Source organism: Apteryx mantelli, chromosome 2 (assembly GCF_036417845.1).
Source record: "Apteryx mantelli isolate bAptMan1 chromosome 2, bAptMan1.hap1, whole genome shotgun sequence".
Classification (NCBI taxonomy): Eukaryota; Metazoa; Chordata; class Aves; order Apterygiformes; family Apterygidae; genus Apteryx; species Apteryx mantelli.
The window spans coordinates 162,687,899-162,711,907 of record NC_089979.1 but is presented as its reverse complement, the minus strand read 5'-3'; the positions used below and the strand labels follow the sequence as shown (position 1 = coordinate 162,711,907).

General features: G+C 40.9%; 1 protein-coding gene across 2 annotated transcripts in view; it reads right to left on the bottom strand.

Moving 5' to 3' along the window:
* The window catches only part of PRKAG2 (protein kinase AMP-activated non-catalytic subunit gamma 2), a 232,793-nt gene extending 209,430 nt beyond the window's left edge, over positions 1-23,363 (bottom strand). The window contains exon 1 of one of the 2 annotated variants that reach the window (XR_001293590.2): positions 23,176-23,363. Coding sequence is in view for 1 of the 2 variants with exons in the window: in XM_013949658.2 (XP_013805112.1) it covers positions 23,176-23,277 (102 nt within the window). In the remaining variant the exon portion in view is untranslated. The remainder of the gene's footprint in view (positions 1-23,175) is intronic. The other variant, XM_013949658.2, reaches the window with a different exon arrangement.
* Positions 23,364-24,009: the final 646 nt, after the last annotated feature.

Genomic DNA, 24,009 nt, shown 5'->3' with positions numbered 1-24,009 from the left:
GGTATCTCAACAGAGATTTTTACCTGGAGCATCTCTTTCCATAGGTAATCTTATGGATACTTAACCAATCAGCAATGGTCAGATTTTCTGCCACCTCTGTTTCAGTCTGTTCACTGAATCCTGTTACACTACAATTTTTTTTCTTGCTTTCAGTGTTTTGTGAAGGTGATTTAGGCTTCCCAGCTACTTAATTTATCAGTCTTTCAGTACTTTTATTTGAGAAAGACAGTCTTTCCTGGATTTCCTTGTTTGGTATTTCATATACCTCTTCCTGTTTCAGGAAATAGAAGTGGTATCAGTAGAAGACATTCTCCACATTTGGCCTTGGGAATTTATTTGGTACCAATCAATGGAACCCAAGAGAATTTATTTGGGACCAGCCTGGTGCAGTAACTCTTTTAAGCAGTGCAGCTATAATAAAATTTTTTGAAGGAAGGTAGGGAAAATTGGGCCCCTTACCCTGAGGATTCCTTCGTGTTAAATTCCTCTTCTGTTGCTTATGGATCTTATCTCTGTTACTTGGAAGATGATCTCTTCAGCATCCTCTACTGGCCCTGGGTTCCTTGATATAGATAGCATGAGTTTTGCAGCCTGCTGCCCATTTTCTCTGCTAAGCCTCTCCTTGGAGAGCCTTATTTTTTCTTTCTGTAACTACATTGTTTTTGCTTTGCGTTGTCTTTTGTATCCTCCTTGGAGAGCATACTTTGTCTCCACAACCCTCCTCAGAGACTTAGTGGCTCCCTTATCTCTTTCTTTATGTCATTCAGCATTAGCAGCTTAGTCTGCAAGAAAACAAATCCTCTTTCTTGCTGATAATAAGAGTCACATGCTTTTCCTTCTCCTTTGTTTTCTCCTCTCTCTGGAGGTAAGATCTGGCCAGTTCTAATGCCACTTCATGTGATGACGCAGGCAAGAACAAGGAGCTGGTGGACCATATGCAACTGCTAGAGAGGTGAGTACTTCTCTGGTAATACCCAGACATGATGGAGTCGGCACGGATTATGGAAACAATGAAATGCTCAGCATTAATGGCAATGTTGAGTGCACACTGATGCATTTCAGGGTGCATGCTGCAGCCCCAGGGGAAGCAGCAGTCATGTTGTCAGCATAGATGAAAAGGGTCTGGGTAACAGCATAAAAATACCTTTGCCCAGAAGAAAATCCTCTCCAGGAGAACTACATTGGTCATAGTGGCTACACAGCAGAATAAGGGCTGGTAGGAACATAGTCTAAAGAGCTGAGGCTGGTTTCTCCTGAGAATCACTGACCCCAGAGACACAAAGAGTTCCCTTACCATGGCAAATGCCATGCAGCCTTCCCAGAGAATGCCCACATAATTCAGCTTAAACACTATGAGATGAATTTTTACTCGGTTAAATTTTAAATGGACTCCAGTCGGCAACATATAACTATCACAGCTTACAGCAAAGCATAACTGCTCGCACCTCCACAGAATGGTTGTGGACTGAACAGGCATCAAAATGGACACCCACCATCCTCTCAAGGGGGTCTAGGTTGGCATGGGAGCCAAAGGCAACACCAGGTCAAGGTCTGGGCAGTACACGCTGTCCAGAAAATGGACAACTTCAGTCTGCAGGGCTGTTAATCCAGCACCTTTTCCAAAAGCACTAAATCCACAGGGGAAAACAATCCTTACAAAAGCATAAACATTACTAAAAGGATTGCTTCAGTATGTCACTACGTTAGTTTACAGATACATGCAAACAGCTTTGTTCCTGAATTCTTCAAATCTTGCTACTTTTTCAGCAGGTATCTAACAGCACAAGAACCCCTTCCTGTGTAAGTAGGTGCTCTGAAGGTTAAAAAGTGACATTCTTTTTCAGTTTTAATAGAAAGAGTTGTTTCTGCAAGTTTCTGCCATTCTGCTACATAACAGATGCTCCAGCCCCACTCTCAGCTTCAGCCAATTTAAGTCATCAGTTTTCAGCACACAATGCAGCTGAAAGCACATTCAGCTGGTAGCGCTGTTGGAAACAAATCATTATTTACTCAGATCTTGTATTAACCTTTTATTTCCCTTGAATATCACCACTGAAAGATTACATACACACACAGTACAGCTTAAACAGACCAGAGAAAACAAACAGCAAAAAGAAAAATACAGAGATAAGAAAGGAAAGCAAGGAATAAGAAAAGTTTACAAAGTGTAGCAGAAAGAAAGAGAAAAAAAAGCTTTAAAAATTATTCCAAGCTTTATCAGAATCTCAAGCCAGCTGACAAAGATCTTGAAGCAGAACCTGAGCAACTTCTACTTCAAATGAGCTCAGCTTCTCTCAAGAACTATACACCCTGTCAAAACAAGTATAAATGTGAAAAGCAGATCATCCTGAACAGGGGGAGGCTAATCTCAAAGTATAAGTAGGCTTAGCTCCAAGGGTCGTGTTGTCTTAGCTAAACCACCAAACATCCACCCCATCTGCTTGCCCTAATCACTCTCACTACTGTAAATTTAAACCTCTAGACAGCTGTTACTGCTGCAAGGATGACAGACACAGCCCTAACGAAGTGTTTCATTCTGTCAGTTTTTTTAACAATTTGGTTAGATAATTTGTTTTCTTGCACTAAACTGATCTATCTTCATTTGTACTTCTGTAACAAGAGGTGTGTAGTCTATACAACCTATAGCAAAGGCTACACAAATACTTCACAGTTACTAACCCTATCTTAGCGGACAAATTTTGAAGGATGTTCTTCCCAGACACACATTTTTTCAAGCTACGCCTTAGCTAAAATCTGGATGAAAAAAGGGGGAGGTTAGAAAAATAAATGATTTGTCCAATTAAAAAAATATACACAGTATTGAATCAAAAAGATCTATCACTGCCAGTAAGACCTTGAAATATGGTAGGGTGTCACTGGGTAGGACAGATCTGTCTTTTGCCATCTCTATGAGGCTCTGCTCAGCTCTGGCCTGGTGATAGGTATGTGAGAGTTGTGAGAGAGATTTCTTAGTAAAGTCTTCCAAAATTTAGTTTCTAAGTGTCAAACCCTTTGCTACCCCTCATGTACATCCCTTTGCTGTACCTCTTTGCCAGCTTGGGCCACTCCAGTGCCAGCTATCAGAGCTGAGAGTAAGGAGACTCTTGCCTCTCTTGTGCTCCCTCTTGCTGGCACACTAGGCAGCAGGGAGGGCAAAAACAAATTTCAAGTCGCCAGTGCAAAGTAGAGAAGCAACAATCTTCTCAATGAAACAGTTTACCAAAACACAGGTGAACAACATATTTTTTTCTCCACCATTCTTTTGGAAATAGCTTATTCCCTTAGCAAAAAGTTCCTCTCGAAATGTTTCAACAAGAGGCAGACACCTTGGCGATAATACCAAGCTGCGGGCTTCATTCACTTACAAAAGCACCAGAATATCTCACAGGAAGGACTGGATAATATCAGTGAGTGGAGGAACAGAAATGAGGCCTAATTTAATCAATTTGTTTCAATCAATTTAGTTTAATCCCTAAATTCATGGACTATAATTTCATCTAAAACCTGAGCATTCAACAGCCAGATACAGACGAACCTAAGTGTAGCAGTCGTCTTCAGGTTAACTAGGAGCTATCATTGTAATGCAGCTGTGGATAAAGTACATGTGATTACAGAATGCATCAGGAAGCTCCCAGAGTAGATAAAAAGCTTTAATACAATTTATTAGCACTGTGAAAACTCATCTGGAATAATGCGTACAGCTCTGGTCATCTGTGCTCAGGAAAGGTTAAATCAACTGGGAACAGGTGCACTGAAAGACTGTTTTGATGATCAGAGGAATAGAGTCTCTCTCTTATGGCACGTGACTAAAAGAGCTCAGCTTGTTTTGCTTCACAGTTGACAGCCAAGAGTGTATGTGATCACTCTCTAAAGTTACATAAGATAGATAAACACCAAAGAGGGAGAAGTAAAGGACATTTCTTGGGTGCAATTATAAAATGGAAACAAACTGACTGAAGAAATTGAGGCTGGAAATTAGGAAAGGAAAAGAGTGAAATTCTGGAACAACATTCTAACAAGAGCAATAGGGACAAGAAACATAACTGCTCTTCAGACTGATGAAATTTATTACAGGGAGTATAGGATAGGGCTGCTTACAAGATTTTCCTACAACAGCAGGAAATGGAAATAAATGACGGATTAAAAGAAGGCTCTTTCTTGTTTTATGCTTCTTTTACAGCAAGAAGGGAAAGGAGTAATAATTATTTCTAGCAGTTTTTCTAGGCTCAAAAAGTTTTGCTCCTGTTGGGGCGACACAAGATGTTGGCAGACCTGTAGAATGGAAACAGTCTAGATGTCTAATGAATGGGACTTTAGACGGGCTATAGACATCTGGAAAGAAGTCATTCTCTGCATAATGTGAAGGTCAACATAAAAATATAAGATGATTCAGAAAGTTACTTCTGGACCATTCTCCAAATTTGGAAAGAGACTGGTAAGCAACATGTGTTTATGAGTCACAGAGAGCAACCCATTCAGGGTTCAGAGTATGCCAACCATATTCTCTGGCTAAACCTACATCAAAACTACTAAATCTGTCATAAGAAGTCCCTGTTCCATAATGCTATGATTCCTGTCCTCAAAAACCTCATATAAAATGTATTGCAAGGATTATATGCACAAATATACAGAGAAATATGTGTGGATGCAGGCACACCCATATACATATATGTCACAAACATGGGATACTTCTATTAAAAGCATATTGTCTGCTTAAACAAGAGTCTGAAATGGCCCAAGATTTGATGGAGAGCTATATAATGACTCCAAAGTGGAATCAAAATGATCCTAGCTACTTAAATTTTCCAACAGGCAGCTACCTAAACTCTCCAACAGGCAGAAATGGTCTCTGTAACCTACTGAATAGCTTGGAAAAACAAACAAGCAAGCAAATGCTATTTCTACCAATCTGAAAGAATACTTTTTGGTTTTAAATATACTTAAGAAAAGCACAAAAACAGGAAGGAAAAAGCTTTAAAAGTGAAATTACAAGTAAAACAGGACACAGAAGGAAAAGAAAAAAAGCTTCCTGAAAATAGGGGGAAGGGAACATACCAGCATCATTCTTTCTCAATTTGGGGCATTTGACAGTGAGCCATCACCATAGTCCCTTCACCTGTCTCTGCCTCGGTCACCTAGAAGACTACTTTTACCGTATCTATAAAAAACAGACGCTTAATGGCCAAACGCTGAACGGATCCATCACCATATCTGCAGGTTTGAGCGGTCGTTCCCACGGTGAGGGCACGCTTCACGGCATAGGCTCTTCCTCAGCTCTCCCCAGGGCTTACAGAACAGCAAGCCCTCCAGAGGCAGCGGCTGCTGCAGCTTTGGGAGTCTGGTGACCTGTCTTTCAAAATAGTGGGAGTAACTTCCGTTGCTCCCTCGGCAGTGCTTTTATGGAGCCAAGAGCATGCCAAAACACTGCTTCCCCCTGCACTCAACTCAAGTAACAAAAGAACAGCTGCACTCACTTTAAGGCAAGGCTACACTTTCCCACCCCTTATTTAAGACTGGCTTATTTCCACCAGCCTTAACTGTAATGAAGGACAGTGAATGGACATTTTTGGGGGAGCCAAAGGCTCATAGTGCTATCTGATTCTGCCCCAGCTGGGTCAAATTGACACCGTACACAACTGAAGGCAGTAAACCTATTTACATCGGAGGCTGGTAACAGATCTGGTCATAGGTAAACTCCTGAGGCCAAAGGGAGTCTCATTACAGCTCATCTTATAAATGAAGAGCTCCACATGGAATCAATGGAGAATCAGGTCCAATGTGGGCCAAGTCATCTGCCAGTGCTGAACTACCTAGAACAATCTGGCTTTAAACATGATGTTTCTTTAGGTAACACACAAGACTAAGGAGCCTTTGAGCCCTATTTTCCATCTTGCTATACACTTGGGCAAGCTACTTTTTATACTTTTGCTTTCCAAGCTTTAAATCAGAAATAATGACACTTTCAGAGCAGCATGAAGGTTAACTCATTCATTTCTGCAAAGCATTTTGAAATTTGCAGAAGCAAAGAGACAGAAGTGCGGCGCACTACCGTTATTGTTTGCAGTGCATTACCGTTATTATGTTATGTTGGCACTCTTGCTAGGCTTTCTTTTCAGAAGAGTTTTAAAACAAATACTTGGATCAAATAACCCATCAATAAAAACCTGGATACTCTCCAAGAGCCCGGTCTTTGGCAAGTTCAAATAAAGCAGGTCTCTCTGTGTTTTAAGGTAAAAGTGAAAACCAGAGTGCACAGGAGGCTGATATTAGAGAGTACACTTCTCTGATAAGAGCTGTGATCTGCAGAAGATAAACTGAATAGCATATGAATAACAAGAATATCAGGACCTTGTATGTACCTAAGAATTGACAATTAGATTATTGGTGGCTTTTTTACATTTCATTTTCAGAGTAATTAAGGCATTAATACTACTAAGGGTTCACTAGGAATTACACTGCCCTCCAGATCAGGACCATTAATTCCCAAGACAGTCCTGGCAGTTACAGTGCCTACAAAGGCATTAAGTTTAAATGGAATGAAGAAACCTGTGTTTTTCTTTAGAAACAGAGAAGGAAGCCCAAGATCCTGCTCCTTGTGTCCATTTAAGATCTCATGACACTTTCCTTTAGGCAATGAATTTTGACTTCAAATGCTGTTCAACGCTTTGCATTTTTTAGGTGATGAAAGCAAAGTCCCGCCTATTGGATGAGCCAGATGGAGTATATTTCTTGAATTACTGCCTCAGTTTGCATAGCTCTGCTGAGTGCCAGTGAAACATCTAGTATTTTCTGTCCAAGAGCTATCCACGTTTCAGGCATATATGGCAAAATACAATTTCTAAAATGCTTCAGAGCTTTTCATATAAAAAGGCGTGTATCAGTTCCAGAGTTTACCTCGCATATTCTGTACCCAGCCAGGGGACTAACCGCCAAAAGGGTCAGTAGAGCGAGTGCTCTGTTTGGGCTATATGCTCTCCTCAAGATCTATACCAAAGTTTATCCGGGTGTCATGGTCAAGACTGCCATGTTTCATATTACAAGTATATTCTTTTTCTCTGTAGTCCTGACACATGGAAGTAGAAGCACAGCTGGATCTGAGATAAAGAAAATTTGTGGCTGGGAGTTTGCATTGTTGCTGAGAGTCTGGTTAGACTCGGTTTGAATCACTAAGTGGACTGTATACTTTTGAGGACTGTTGAGGAAATGAGACATTCATGACCTGATTCAGAAACTATCGCTTTGAACAAAGTTTCAGATGAATCTGTTAATGAATTACCAGGAATAGCTGAGTTTATGTTTGACTGAATTTCTGTGGTCAGCTTAATGAATACATGTACTTGGAGAGACTTAACCAAGATGAGCATTCATGCTTGCTCTGCTTTGCCATTATACATAGAATATACAAATATGTTGCACCAGTTGCAGCTGCTTTACACATAATTTTTCCTACAATAAAAAGTCAAGAGCAAGAAAAAGTTACCACCAGAACAAGTCATTAGATTTTCAACACAAGGTTGTAACTTCCTGGGTAGCCCAAATGTGCCAGAAAACGACCTCCAACTGTAACTATCTGAGGTAAGTCCCATCTCTCCATTGGTATCACATGCATTTTTCTGAACAGTCCCATACAATGACAGTCAGACTCAGGAACGGCAGTGGTGAAAGGCCTTAATCGCAAGAAATCCTATAAAGGAACATATGGACTTTTTAAGGACAGTTTTTAATTAATTACCAGTTGGAAATGGAAGGTTTTTCTTGGAACTTCTGGAAACTCCTCAGAAAATTCAAGCCTTACTTAGAACAGGCATTAAGGGCAAACTGGGACAGATGAAAGAAGTTTTTCTTATCAAAAAGATCACATTAAATTCCTACATGATGTTCAGGAAAGAAAACAATGTAAACCAAAGCACCATGATGATTCCAACATAAAACATCTAGACAAGTATCTATACTGCGCATATAAAAACATAAATTATGCAAACAGATAAAATTGTCTGAATTTACAAATTCTCAGCTTGTGTACTGAGAAATACTTAGTTTAAATGACTGTTCTAAATCTATAAAAAGTACAGAATTTAGCCTTATAACTGGCCTTTGATCTATACAGTTACCAGGCCTCTATTTAAACAAAATATGGTCTGTCATAATTCTGTTTGGCTTTTTTGCATTTTGCCTCTACAACATGGATGTGAAAGAGAAAGGCTGAATGTATTTATTCCAGTCTGGGCACTTTGCCAATACTCACAGAGATATTTTAGGTTTCTGACTCACACTGAGTTCAACCTCTTACCTGCCTCCCCATTTAGACCACTGGAAGAAACCACAGCTACAGAATTATAGCTGTAACATAATCAGAATAGCAGAGAGAATGAATCATAGCATTATCTGTATATTACTGCTCTACCCAAGTCTCACGCACCCGTCTCCATCACAGATCTCTTATAGCATCCACTTTGCAGAGTGGTGTTAAAGGACACACTCAGAATTGTGGTAAGCAGTGCTAGAAAGGTTGTCTGCTGGGAGAGAAAACTCTCAGTAGAATACCTAGAAGAAACTTATATGTTTGTCAAAAAAGGATAAATTAAAAACATGATATTTTGTTATTTACCAATGAGGTGTTTATCGGTACACCATACTTCACTCATTTATATTAGCTGCTGGCGGCATTCACAATCTTTAGGTGTTTCCTTCTCCCATCCCTCTAACCTCTAAGGGAGCCAAAAGGAAATCTTGACATTTTTGTTTTGTGCAGAGATACTGTCTCCCAGTGACCACAACAACTTCAGTGATGCCTGGGAAAATACTCTCACCAAGGTACATAACACCAGAATCAGGCCCAGCATACCTACAGATGAGCGACTCATACAGCTGAAAATCTTTTTCCAGCGGGTTCATTCACTCTCTGTTCAGCACTGGACAGGTCACCAGGCCAAAAAACATTTGTTAAATCCCCTAAAATGCTAATTCTGCGTATCCACCTTGAAACAGCAGGAGTGTCACGACTCCCATTAGCATCAAGTATCCCAACCTTGGGCAGCCAAAGTCATCAAAAATTCAAAAAAACCCAACCCAATCCAACCCAACCCCAACCCCAACCCAACCCATCCCTAATGTTTGCCCATGTCTCAGGGACATATACAAAACTAAGAATCCTCTCAATAAAGACACAACATATAACTCTGTAAAACTGATTTTGTGGAGTTTGTATTTTGTGATTTTGGTGATTTTAAATACTACATCTAGAGATAGCAGCTAGTGCTTTTGGCTGGGAGGGTACTCTCAAGGGAATATTCTTTGTGTGGAAGATACAGCGGCTTTTGCAAATCAATGGATTACAAAAAAAAGGAATACATAATAAAGAGAAATCTGATGTGAAAACTGGAAGATGGACAAGAATACTGAGAACCTAGTGTCTTCTAGCAACAGCTTCAAAATCATTCTTAGTCAGCAAAAATGTCTTGGAGGTTAGTGTGAAATGAAGTTCCCAAGCCAGTGCCAGGAAGCCGGATTTCCGCACTACAGCAATAAGTATCGTTGGTTTAATTGCCTGAAGGCCAATCTTGCTGTCAAAATTGAAGTGCCACAATGAACTATTGTGAGGAAGTTTATATGATAAACTTGATTCGTGCTCTGAGCCATAATCAGTCTTCAGGACTGTCATCATGATAACTTTTACAGCACTTAATTTACATAATTTTAACTAAAAAGGGATAAATCTAACTCTTTGGATAAGCCGTGCTCTCTTTCAGCATTCTCACTTTTCTGCAATGCTATCAGCAATCATTTTTCTACCAGTAAAAAATTTTCCATCTTCCTTAACTCTGTTATCAATCTCCATTTGAAATACACTGTGGCTTATTCAGACTGCTTTTAAACATCAATCAGCTCTGGTAGGCACAAGTATCTGTCTTGGAGAAAAAGAAATTGCATTGGTATAATCAAGTTACTAATGATAAGTCCATTACACAATCAACAAATTGGTGCTTCTGCTGGGTATTCCCTTTTCTCTTAGCCTCCATAAAGGAGCAATTCTTGGTTCAGTTAGACATTTGAGATTCATTTAGTAAATGGATAAAGTAAGCATTTGGATTTTCACCAATTGTGTTGCATTGTGCTGATTACTAATTGCAGTTGTTGCATTTCCACTGCAGAAATAGCTATTTTTCAGTAAGAATACAATGATCTTTCAGGCACAGATGAACATGTAAGTGCCCTACAAATCATTTGCGTCTTCTACTTCTTTGATGTAAAGAGTTTTTCATCTCCAGGCAACACTGAATTACAGCAAGGGCTGGCAACTTTCCCTGTGTAAAGTTCCACTGTGTAATAAACTGGAAACTTGCTAATTTTATTTTACCAACCTTACTAACTTCATTTTCAATTGCTCATAATTTCCGATAGCACCATCGTATAGAATAAATGTTCCATTTGGGGGCTCATCCTATCAAGTGATCATCCCTCTGTCACTGTCTTTACCCGATCTTTTTCAGAGTTTAAGCAAAATACAGTTTAGACATCTGAGTGCAACGAGTCTTGAGAGGAAATTCTGCTTTTCATTATGAATAAAACTCTCAAAATATGTCATTTTATTCCATTTTATTTGTTGTATGTAATTCATCTGCAAAGCACTTGAGCGTGGTTTGAGTTAGAGGACACAGTGTGAATGAGATTCATTAGGCATTTAACTCCACTTCAGCAGAATGTATTTTAAAATGCCACTAGCAAGTTAAATTAATAGTTAATTCGTCTAAATTTCCCATTCTTATTATTTAGGCAGTACTAGATAACTAGAACCAAAAATGAACCGTTGATTTCAAGCTAGCTCAGCACTAAATTGCCACTGTTACAGTTCACTGCTGCTAAAGCTCACATCCCTAAATAACCGAGAAAGCCTCACTGGGTAATTAAATTAACAGAAACCTCCTAAAACTACCTGGCAAGGGCACACTAAAGCAGAGGATTCCTGCTGTGGGAGTTCTCCTGTGCAACATGTACATTCCCAATGAGCAAGCTCAGGCATATTTGTTTGCACACAGCCATTTCCACAGCAAGACACATTTCCATTCCCCCCTCCCTCCTTCTTTTGTATTCCATCGTCCACTTCGACAATTAGTGGAAGTGGCTGGCTGTGCCTGTTTGCATTGTTCCCAGGCTTTTCTCTCCCCCGGCGAGCTCCGAAGACCATGCATTATTTGACATGACATGACTTGGAGGCCTTCTACAGCAACAGTTGTACACAGGGAAGCAGGCAGAGCCGAGAAAGAAGAAAGTTAGTCCACGTTACACCTATCTTGGACAGCAAGACTCAAATCATCAAGCCTTAATCTCGTAGGACATTGACCCAGGTGACTGGATTTTAGATTATTTAGTCTTGTAGATAAAAAATAAATAAATAAAAGGTGCACAAGGGTTGATATAAAAAGTCAGCTAGCTGTTCTATTTGTTTTGTGACATTAAAACACAGGATCTGAAACTGAAATTAATCTTAGTACAGACAGAAACTAAATATAGATGTTTTAACATCAGGCAAATACCCATAATCTTTTTCTCAAATTATTAAATACATGTTGTATTCCATCACAGTTCATTCCTCTGCAATATGAGCAATTAAGCAGCTTGTACATACGTACTGAATGCGCTCAGTTTATTATAAACAGCTTTACATGAGACAGCTTCCTTTCATACACACACACACAGACTCTGCACTTGAGTCCTTACATGCTTTTTAAATTAACCTAGTCAAGCGCACAAAACATTGAAGACCATAAAACATAATCAAAGGTAGCCTGTTGTTCTCTAGAAATAAGCTCTTAGAAATATCTAGTCCCTTCTCTGTCCAAAATTGATATTTCCCTAGAGTATATCCTTAATATTTTCTCGCATTTTGTTGCTGAAGTCCAGAGAAATGAGATTTTACCATTTTTCTAAGAAAAGGTGAACCCCCAGATATGTGTCCCCAGATATTCTGCCTGTGTTCCAACTCTCATCAGTTAAACTGAATACACTGGCCACTGTCATTGATATTAACAGTCTTCAGTATTTACTGGTGCATCTCTTCCTCTGTTGCTTTAACACAAATACAGTCAAGACTATAAGCAGTTTTACAAAAGATACATATGTAAAAATGTCAAAAACTAAGTTGGTCACCCCATCAGCTTCTGACAGTTTGAGTAGAATGCCCGAGTCGTCCCCTCTCCTCTTTTCAGTGACCTAGACAAGCAGCAAAAATGCTAGTAATTCCAAACACATTTGTACCCAAATACCTCTGTTCCATGAATAGTGTGTCAAAAAGTATATGTAGATTATGGCAGTGAAATATTTTTCCTTTTAAAACATCCATATTTCAAAACTACATTTGAAATAACTACCTACAGTGTCTGAACACATTAAATGCCGGCAGTAGTTCATAACACGTTTGAAAACTTACATAGAATAACTTTTTTAAAAAAAAATTAAAATATGTAAGTAAAAATATGTAAACAAAAAATTCTCTTAAGTTTTAATAAGTGAAGCTTTTTATAAAGTTACATTGAAAAGCTGAAGTGGGTAGAAAAGGAATTACTTTTTGAAGTTCTAATCATACGTAGTAACCGGTCACACACTGCCAAACATAAGGTTATATACAGACTTCATCATAGGTCACATTGGATTGCACTGCACTAAGTATCTGTATCAGTTTTGGTCTTTATCAATGAGAGAACGGCTGCTACTTATCTCTTCCCAAACTACATCCCAGTATTGCTATCAATTTCTATTCAGTAAAACCAGGCTCATGACTTGGGTTTTTTTTGTTTCATTATAGCTATCAGGTGCAAGAGAATGTTTTATTCCCTATTCAAAGCTAAAAACCTATTAGGAGTGGAAAAAGCAGAAAAATCTGCTTTTGCTTTGTAATCCAGGCATAAAAGCAGAGGGGAAAGGACAGCATCTTGAAAGCTTGAAAGACATAAAGCCGGAATTTCAAATGTACTTAAAGACCTCCTGACACAGATGGGCTGGTAGGATCTTCAAGAAGGCAATGGGACTTAATAAGCCTAAGTTATTTTGAAAGCCCCCTTTATCTGAACTACTAGGTTTCTTAGCATCCTTTTTTTTTTTCCTCTAGGATTAATCTTGTGAATGACACTTCAAGTAAACTTAACTATCTTGTCATCTGTTGTTCTCGTTTTTTTGTATCTCAGATTACAGACAGATGGACATCAAAAGGGAATGAGTTACTGAGGCTTACCAAGTCACCACTCATTTGTTGGGCTCTTTTATCTGAAAATGTGCACTGTGAAAATAAAACACCTTTGCTTGCTAAGAAGGCACTGCAAGGCAATGTGCTTTGCTCAACACTGCAAACAGTTTTAGTCTTACTAATAGAGACTAGCCCACAACTTTATATGGTTAAGTAAGGCGTGTTTCCTCTTTTACTGCTTTCAGTATTTTGCAGCTGAAAATTAGAAGAGCTCATTTAACAGCATTTTTTACATGCCGACTGATGATGCCTGCACAGGTCTGCCACTGTTAAAGAAGGCAGAACTCTTTAAATACACAATATAGAAAAAAAATTTTTGAAGTGATTACAGTTTTTGAATTACTGTTATTACTTTTAAAGAAGAATGTTTGCATGTACCCTCCTGCTTCTGCATAGCTTAGACTTGCACAGTGATTCTCAAAAACATAAAAAATGTAAGAAAAATGTATAACTAATCACCCATAAATCCGATGTTTACGAATAATGTTGGTTCAATGTGTCAGATGGCAGAAGCTCTCCATTTCCCAGCAAAAAGGTAGAGCTGATCTAGCATTAATGGAACGACCATCCAAGAAGAATAGCGTTGAGACCACGCTGGTATTGTCTCCTGCACTCACTGACTGCAGAACTGGGGAATGCTCAGTCGTGGCAACTAGGACAAGTCCATGGAGTGCAGGAGGTCTGCGAACTCTTTGGAGGGTGCTATAGGTTGAACATGGCTGGTAAAGTGCTGTTTAGGATACCCCAAACACCATCTGCTTGAGCTTATAGATGACTGCATGCTAAATGGCTGTAGATCGCTTTGTTTCAAGAACTGTACATCTGATGTGACACCAGAAATTCAAGGGGAAAAAGAAAAAAACTTTCCCAGCTTTCAGATAACCACATGAACCACCTAGAGGGTGTGATAATTAGACACACTCATTTAAGTATCACTTTTGATGCTGGAAGTTAATGTAGTCTCCTCTAATTTATCTAATCTCCTCAATCATTGGTCTTCCTGGTCAGACTGCCAAAAGAGTCCTAACAGTGTTATTTTAGGACACAGCACCACTGTCTGTAGACATAAGACTGGAATTCTTTCACTTCACATGCAAAAGGAAAAAAAACTTTCCATCACTGCTGACTTAGGCTGAGCTTGAACACGGATCCTTACGTGAAAAATTCCATAGGGAGAAGGATGGGCTTATCATTGAGAAAGTGAAGTGGGCCTCAAGACTTTGCGAGTCCCACTTCCACACTCGTGTACAATACAGAACAAGTTGCTTGAATCCCAACCATCCATTTGAATGTCAGTGCAGCAGGGACAACATCATTTCCTCCCACTTGCCTCTGGTCTACAACATCTATCAGGGCTTTAAAGTCTTCAGAGAGTTTGTCTCTACCAGTGTATATACCTTATGCATACACAGACATCTAGCACAAGAGCATTCAATCATGGATGAAAAGAAGTCCAAAAGATGTCGCAGTGTTTCAGTGTAGCATACTGACACATTAGAAGTAGTTCACAGTTTACCAGTCACTATGTTAAAACAATGGAAAGGTGAAACAAAAATTATTATTATTATTTTGCACTTTATGTGTAGAATATTCTTTGTGGACCTGAAACCTCAGCTATTCATCAATGCAAAGCTTATATCAAGGACTCTCCTCTGCCCTGCCTCAGGCAATACAGTAAATAGAAGTTCAGATATGCAGGTGATGATTTAGTGCTTTTATCCTTGAACTGTCTTTCCTCATGCCACTTAATTTAGATCATACTTCCAACACAGGAGCCCCGATTAATACTCTGTAACAGCAAATCCCACTCTAATTAATTTATGCAAAAGATATGGCAATGCATGATGAAACCACATTCCAGAAGATGCAATGTTCCACTGAGAAACTGGCAAGCTCCCGCACCTATTTTGATGTCACTGTGACTAAGCATCTCTTTTAGTTCCTTCCCTACTCTTCCCTTCTTCCACAAGCCTTGTCGGGATCATTGCGCCTCCGGTTTCAACTCTCATCTCAGAGCATGCTTTTCCCAGAAGTCTCTACAATGGACTCCCAAATGGGAGTGACAAGCTTTGGGACAAGTTACAACCAAATCTGCTGCTAAATTCAATGTGCCTGCTTAGCGGCTGAACATTATTTAATCTTAGTAAGCCTTCACTTGCCCAAATACATTCTTCCAGAGCCATGAAACTGTTGGGTCTCCATCCTTGGAGATAATCAAAACCTGACAGGACAAGGTCCTGAGCAACCTGCTCTAGCTGACCCTGCTTTGAGCTGGGTGGTTGGACTGGATGATCTCCAGAGGTCCTTTCCAACCTCAACCATTCCATGATTCTGTGAAAATATTTGTTGCTGGTTACACTGTTTAGAGACAATGTCACCAGAAGCAGGGCAGCACAGGCTTAGCAAAGTAATTATTAAATATACATATTTATATATACAACTATTTAGAGGCATATAACAGTTCTGAATCTGTGGAAACCTGTCAAGGATTTTGGCTAGATAGCAAAACTACAGTCAACGCAATACACATTAGGATTCTGTGCGTAATTCCAGATGTTTTTCTTGGTTTCCATATAAAGTCCATTGAAAATAAGTGGCACGTAGGTAACAATCCATTTCTTTCACTTGACAGATTATAGGCAATACTAATGGCACCTGTTTAGTCCATCACATTCTTCCAACTATACGTTTTCTACTAAGGGCTTGTCTTCACTACAACATTTCTTCATGCTTGGATTCAAATTTTACCCCTAATCCAGCTCAACAGGTATTGATTGTTTTAACTCCACAGAAAACACCTTTCCAAACTTTTCTAATGGAATCAATAGGCACATAGCTTCTAAAAACCAGATCTGAATTTCAATGATCCATCAAAGACCACTAGGAAAGTCTACAATGGAGCAGGAAAATCCTGTTTTGTAGTGCTGTAAGCCAGCAGTCTAACTACTGAGATAGCTTTCCTTTCCTCAGTTCGCAGAAGCAGGGCGTTTTCTTATTGACATTGTTTCAAGAGCATTACCAACTTAAAAAGCAGACTGCAAATTGCCCAATGCCTGTAGTGAATAAATGATGATAAAGGTTTCATTATATGGCAGATAATGCTTATAATGCACACTTCCTCCTAAAGACACTTCGGATCTATGAATGTATTCTCTAGCAGCTTAAAAGAGGTACAGCTCTACCAGCCTAACTACAAAAATAGATTAAGTCTTCAGCTTATGACATAGGTTCTGTTTTTGGAACATAAGATCTCTGGCACCCTTTCCAATAATGACCATGAGGTCTGAACAATCATGGTTTGTGATATAAATGACAACCATGAAACACACACTGCAAGAGATTTGTTATGCATCCCACTAAGTCATTCTCACATAATGTAGTTTACTGTCATGCTAAATTACATGAAAATGTAAAGAACCCTATATACCATGCTCTAAATCCTCCATGTCAAAACTTAGCGCAAGAACTGAAGTACTATATCATGTTTTGGTTTTCTACTTCATAAATAATGCTTTCATGCTTTAAAGATTTCATATGTAAGAAGATGTAAGCAATTTAAAAGAGACAGTATTATAGAATCAAATACTAAACTGAAGCTCTTGCAACCACCTGAAGAATAAACACAACAGTCTGAAGCAGAATTTGTCATATACACCACTATTTATACCAATTGCTAGTACTAGAAATACTTCTGTAGTGGCATAGCACTATACCTCCAAACCACCAATAATATTATATATTTATTGATGATATATTATATACATGTACATACATATGATCTCCTTTCCAGTCATACACAAAACATACTCAATTCAAGATACACAGCTGCTTTTTCGGTTTGTCTTTGAAGACGTGTAACACTCCCTTCTTGTCAAGCCTTAACACTTTCTCTGCTGTGCAAACACCAGTAGAAAATTGCAACAGCACTCCTCTGCAACCAGATCAGGTCCTGAAAGCAGCCCAGTTGTGGAAGTCTGATGATCAGCCTAAGGTAATTCACCCTGCAAAGAGGCTAGGTTGGGTATTTCTATGCCAGACAGACATATTCTGTGACATCTCTTATCCACGACTGAGGTCATCCTTAATGCTCCATTTCTCTTATAACCAATCCTGCTCTATCTTTCATTATTCCCTAGGCACCTAACATCTTTTTATACAAATTCAGCTCTTCTCCAAAAAACTCAGAGTTAAAAACAGTACTTCACTCAACATGTAGGCCCATAATGTGGTCTACCAACGGTCATGATGATAAAGTTTTGACTATTACTACTCCCATTAGCTCTGCCAAGCCAGCACAGAAGCATACCAACCTACTTCCATGACTGTCCACACATCATCAACAAAATGACCTCTGAATCCTGCCTGCAGGGTCAAATTCTGCTTTCAGTCACATGTGAATATGTAATTATTAAATATACATATCACCCTTGAACGCAACATGGTGTTCAGGTGAAACTGGGCATGAGCTGAACCTCGCAGGTCTGTGAACAGGCACGGGAACCTCCCAGTTGCTAATAAGGACACACATTAACCACAGAATATTTATTACTGGAAATGATTCATGAGAAGGAAAGAATGTAGCTGGTTTTCACATATTCTTGGACAGGCACATGGGGAAAAAACAAACAACATTGTAGAGGAGTTTTTGATCACGGAGTCATTGAGACAGATACAACTTGGTGCAATGCCATCTGCTCTCTAAAAAAGGGAGTGACTAACCCTACATGATGGGAACTATTAAAGGTGATTTAACATTTAGCACCATGAATCTTCTTTGGCAAAGAACTACAATTTCATTAACTTATTTTCATTCCTCTTTACCTCACCCTTGCCTTCAAAGGCGACTTTCTACCTCATTCCTGATCCCTCTGGGAGCCTGACATTTTCTTCTGTTTCAGTAAATCCCAACAAGTACCATGTGTACATCCACCCTGGAGGCCAAGACCTTAATGATTCACACTTCTGTGCAGTTTCTTCCACATTCATGACATATTCCTGCAATGAAAGTAATTTCTTTCCAGCTAGCCCACAGCCCTCACAGGTATAAAGAAGGATGGATGAGACAATTTAGGAATAGAATCTCCTGGCAGAAAAAGTGATCTTTTAAAGAAGTCGTACTTTCCAATAAGCTTTAGCTGATGACCAGTTTATGTTATGTTTTAAAATGAATAGTTCCTTTAATTACAGTGGCAGCTATTAGGACTGCAAACATTAATCCTTTTTTTCCTTCAGTTAGATTCAGAGTGCAATCTCAAAGCTCCTGGGCAAATACCTCTTGCCCTCTTCAGATCCTTAACATATCAGCCCTTTAGGGAGGAATCCAAATTTAAACTTCAAGGCCACAGAAACTCAGGACAACTCAGAGTCTGGCCTATGAGAGCAAGGGGGAGGATAGTTGCAGATTTAATTTTACGGAAACATTTATCTCTCCTCCTCTTTGACTCCCACTCTCCCCACCTCCTTTTCCCCAGAAAAACAAACATTTTTCATTCTTAGATAACATTGGAAGTAGACTTCCTCATCTCCTTTGGAAGAATTCACCAGCTTGTTCTTCATTTGTTGCTTTCTAAAGTGACCCTTAAACTGAAGCGGAGTTCTCATCAACGCACTCAGCAATTACCAAGAGAAAAGAAGCACTCTGTAAAAACTGTGACAGAACAAAATCATTTCACAGTGATTTATTAGGCATGCAGCTATTAATGACTTTGCAAGTGTGGAAAGCAAGATGGAACGGCAGAGCTGGAGCCTACACAAGCTGTCAGAACAACATTGTAATCTATCGGGTTAGAAACATTTAAGCCATTTGATGTTCCAGCCTGGCATCCTGACATAACAACAGGCCTGAAAACACCCATAAATTTGCTCATTGAGGAATCTGTTCAAAATCACAGTAGCCAGCAAAGAAATGGGAAAAAAGTGTGCGGAGATGTTTGTGCGACATGAATAATAAAAGATCATAGTCTCCAAGAGCCTCCTTCTATTGCATCGGCTCTGCTGTCAGGGCAGAAGTACCAGAGGCAATAGCCACTTCACTGGCCTGAGAGAAGGAATGTTTTTGTATTCATTTACAGATGTTATTTTTGTCCTTATTGTGAAAAATCCCTTTGTTCTTTTGCATTAAGAAGTCACTTTGTGATATATTTGGGTATAATCCAAGGAAGCACCACGGTTCTGCAATTCCCACCTGCTGGGAGCAGCAGGTGCTTGGCACCTGCCACAGTGAAGCTCTTGAGACAGGTTCTACTCTCAGTTACCCTAATGTAAATACAAAATGACTTTATTGGCACTGACTGAATTACACCACAGCAGAATCTCTCCTTTTTCACAGCAACATGGAGTTACAACAGTAATGTTAACGTTAGAACAGACCAATTCTGTGAGATGACAAAAGAACATACTGATCTCACCACTGTGAGCTCCTACTCAGCAATCACGTCCTTAGGATAGAGTTTTTAAAACATGTTCAAAGAGAGTGATGCATTAAATGTAGATTCTATTATCTTCTAATGGCTTAAAAAAATCTGTAATGCTAATACTTTCATATTAGAGATGTGCTGCATCTAAAGAGCGAAAATATGTATCCGGATCTATAGCAGATTTCAAGGATATTCAGACCAGAAATTTGACTTGGGTCTCTCTAATTTCAAGATTTTGGAAAGCGTTGCTGGGAAAGAGGGAAGTTGACAATGACCTCTATCTTACACAGGCACCTGCGATTATATTATGGTCCATCTAAATTACCAGTTTGTTAGTCAGTTGTGTAATTGCAAAGAAGATAATCAAAAAAACAAACAAAAAACAAACAAAAAAACAACCAACCAAAACCAAAACAAAAAGCTCATTCAATCTGCCCAGCAATTTAGCAAATACTTCCCTGCCATGCAGAGAGAAAACAGTGGTCTCCACTATACTCTTGGCTACCAAATGACAAGTTGAGAGTAGCTAAGAAAACCAACTGGCAGGAACTTAGTGGTCTACCACTAGTCCCAAAAGCAAAACTTGGGTGCCACCAAAGAGACATGTGCTGAAGAAGAAGATTCAGCACAGGAAGAAGGTGAAAACAGAGTGTTTTCAGACTTTTTGTACCATGACTTGCTGATCTTGCTTGAAAAATTCACGTGTGAAATGCCCTGGAGGTTGTGCGATACAAAACTAGCTTTCTTAAATTGATCAATTTGTTCCCACTGTCACAGCAAACTCAAAAATAAATGGGAGAGAGAAGAAAAGCATACAAATTTTCTTTGCAGACATGGCCACTAATTGTTGTGTATTTTGTATTATTCACTTTTTTTTGCCCAATATTTGTCACCACCTTTTAAGTCAGGATTCCTACGTGACTACTAAACATGTATTTTAAGGCTAGCCTGAATCACAACAGTACCCTTCTGTCCCACTGCTTTCTCTTTTAGATTTAACTCCTCAGACCTCATTAGTCCTTCCTCTCTTCCTAATTTGAAGATCTCAATGAGCAAGAATTACATGTCTCAGCAATAAACACGATCTCACAGCAAAACAAAGAAGAGGATGAACAAAATAAAAATTACTGTCTGGTGAAAGCTCCCTTGACAGCTACAGCTACACTGACAGGCACAACTGAAATAATAGGAATGATGCTTCAAAACAAGAGCCAAGAAAACGTTATGAAGGGGGGGGGGGAACAGTCTAAATGGATCTTTTCAAATGCAGATTCCACTGTCAAATGAGGAGAATGAGAAAAACGTTCTTTATTGTAGCACAGTCAAATTTAAACTGCCAGATAATAGAAAAACACCAAGAATAAGAATACAACTTGAAAGACCCTAGGCCCAACAGTCCATTCCAGAAACGCTAGAATGATGCAGAATGAAACAGAAGGGTCATATTCTGGGGATGGAAAGGAGGGAGGGACAGTGCTAGTTCATTACCGACTCTTGAATTGCTCCCAACTAGGTGAACAATAAAACTCATGTTGACTGCAGCGCAATATCAGGCATTCGCAGGCTTCTGTCTGAATAACTACCATTGCCTAGGTGACAAGCTGCCTAGCAAAGCAGCCAAAAGATTAATGAACATGAAAAATGATGGTCCATTTCTCATGCTGTTCTATCCAAGAGCGAACTGAGTCAACAACACTCCTGAAGAAAGACGGTCTACTGGCTTAGGGAGGTGATTAGGAGAAAGCATTAGCCTCCACTCATCAAAAATTCTTAAGTTTGAACAAGTTACTTAGACACTGTTCTCCACCTTAGCTTCACAACCATAAAATGGGAAAAACTGCAGTTAGTACTGGTGTGGTCAGAGTTGCATGGTGGTTGGCAGGTATTCCAAAAAACATTGGATGGAGCCTGCAGAATCATGCAGCAACAGCAGCATCGCCCAGGCTACCTGTGGCTCTTCAGTAGGGAGAAAATGCAGGTTCTCTGAACAGAGTTAGGGACAGTTGCTCAGAAGTTCCTGGCTCGACTGAGTCAAGGGCAGAGGACTATGGAAAAGGATGGGAGAGGCAATGCAGCAGGTAGGATGAAAAGGAAGAAGGTACACAGTGTGAGTAGCCTTTTGATGTGGTACATTTTCTTTTCTTGGTATTTTATAACCCTATTGTGAAGGGTAATACGATAATATGGCAAAGATTATTGCCTAAACACTCCAGTCACAAATGCATGGGGAACACCCACGTTAGCAGAAACTGATCCATTTCTTCTCATTTTGAATGCACTCAAACAACGCAGCAGAAGTTTGGCGGACATTCCGGGGCTTGCATTCCACTCCAGAGAAAAACCAAGTCTACAGAGGAGCTGTGTATTTCTCCTCCATTTTATTCCACACACTCAAGACACATAATAAATTTGCTTTCACTTCCTATTCTTCTCTAAAACAAAGGAAAAGCTTAGAAACAGAAGTATCTTTTTGGTCTCCGGTGGCCTGGCAGGGACATGCTTAGGACTGTCTCCACTTTTACATAGTGAGACCAAAAAAAAAAAGAAAAAACAGATTGCACAGAAAAAGATGTTGGGGCTAAGCCATTTCTTGCCAGAAGCACTGAAGCCAAAAGCACATTGGGATTGAAAATAAAAAAAAGTGATGGTCACATGGATAACAAGAATATCCTGTGTTAATAGTAAAACAAAAAAACAAAAAAAAACCCACAAAGTTTTGAAAGGGATGTAAACTCTGAAGCCCCTGAGAAGCCAGTCTTTTAGTATTCACTGGAAATAGAAACTTTTTGCCTGTGGTTATTCTGCATCTGTATGCTACAGCTTCTTGCCCTTTCTTTACAGTGTGAATATACCAAACTGAGTCAGTATACAGCCTGCCAGGCTCACGTGTCTGCTCCACCATGACAATGTAAGTGTTCCTGCTCTTTCAGCAATAAATAGATGGCTTGCGACAAAATCTGAGAGGGCTCTGGGTTCCTGAGCCCTGGGAAATTCAGATGGGGATTAGTCCTGAGACATGGAAGAGTCAGATTAAATACTCTGATTCAGCCACGAGGCACGGACAGTTCCCGGAGCCAAAGCTGGGGATGCTGAAGTCACTATTTGGGGGTGAACACACTTTTAGCTAAACCACAGTGGCAGTCTGTGCGTGAACTGCATGAAGCACACTGAGCCTGCAAGGCAGGGGAGCAGTGGTACAGCACGAGTTGCCCTCGCTCCTCCGCGCCACTCGCTGAAGCGGGACGCTGCACCCTGGGCTCCCAGCGCTGCACCGGAGGGGCAGAGACCAGGGCAGTGTCCCATGCTCCAGCCCACCCTAAATGCCCAGGACCTGCCTGTTGCACAGACTGCGCCTTCCAGCCTAGCTTCCCCCAAACTCCGGACCTCAGCACCGGCCGCAGGAAACACCGCTCCCACCTCCCTCCCTGCCTCTAGCTGTGCTAAACATCAAGAAGAACATGCACCAGCACCCAAGTCACAGCAGCTGCTGAAGCGGAGGAAGGGCCGGGAGGCACTTACGGGAATGTGCACTCGCAACATGAGTTTCTTCTGGCTGGAGCTTTTCCTGCTGCTGCTGCTGGAGGCATCTTTCTTCTTGGTGTCCATGGCAGTGCTTCCCATCCCTTTAGCCCAGGCGTGGTGCTGGGCGATGGATCTGGAGAGGAAGGCTCCTTTTCCACCTCTCCCCACCGTCCCCAGTTACTCCAGGCTCCTCTTTTTTTTTTTTTTTTTTAAATGGCCTTAGGAAATGGGGGGGGGGGGAGGATGGGAGAAGCAGAGGGAAGGGGAGGAGTTTCTCCAGCTCCGGCCTTTAATCGCGGAGCCGAGGTGTCAGCGGGGACCTTCTCAAGAGCATGAGATGCCTTTAGAAGCGCTGCTCGCTTTCTCACTCTTCCGCCCTTTCAAAAATATCCGGAGCATCCTGGGGGGGGGGGGGGAGTTTCCTTCCCTTCGCGCAGCTCGGCGACCCGCTCCCCCAAGGAGCGACCCCGGCGCGGGCAAGATGAAGGCGCTGGCGGGCGGCGGGGCCAGCGCGGTGCCCCGCGGCGGGCCGGCTCCGCGCTCCGCGTCCCCGGGCAGCGGCGCGCCGGGCGCCCGGGGCGCGGAGCGGAGCGGGGCCGAGCGGAGCGGAGCGGGCGCCGCCGCCGCAGCCCCGCGCAGGAGCGGAGCCGCCGCGGCGCAGCGCAGCACAGCACAGCACGGCGCAGCACAGCGCAGAGCGGCGCGGGAGGAGGCGCCCGAGCTGGCGGCGCTGCCCGGAGCCCCGGGCGGCTCAACAGGAAGCGCCGAGCGAGCGAAGCGCAACTTTGCCCCGCGCCGAGCTCCGCGGGGCGCTGCGCTGCTCCGCGCCCG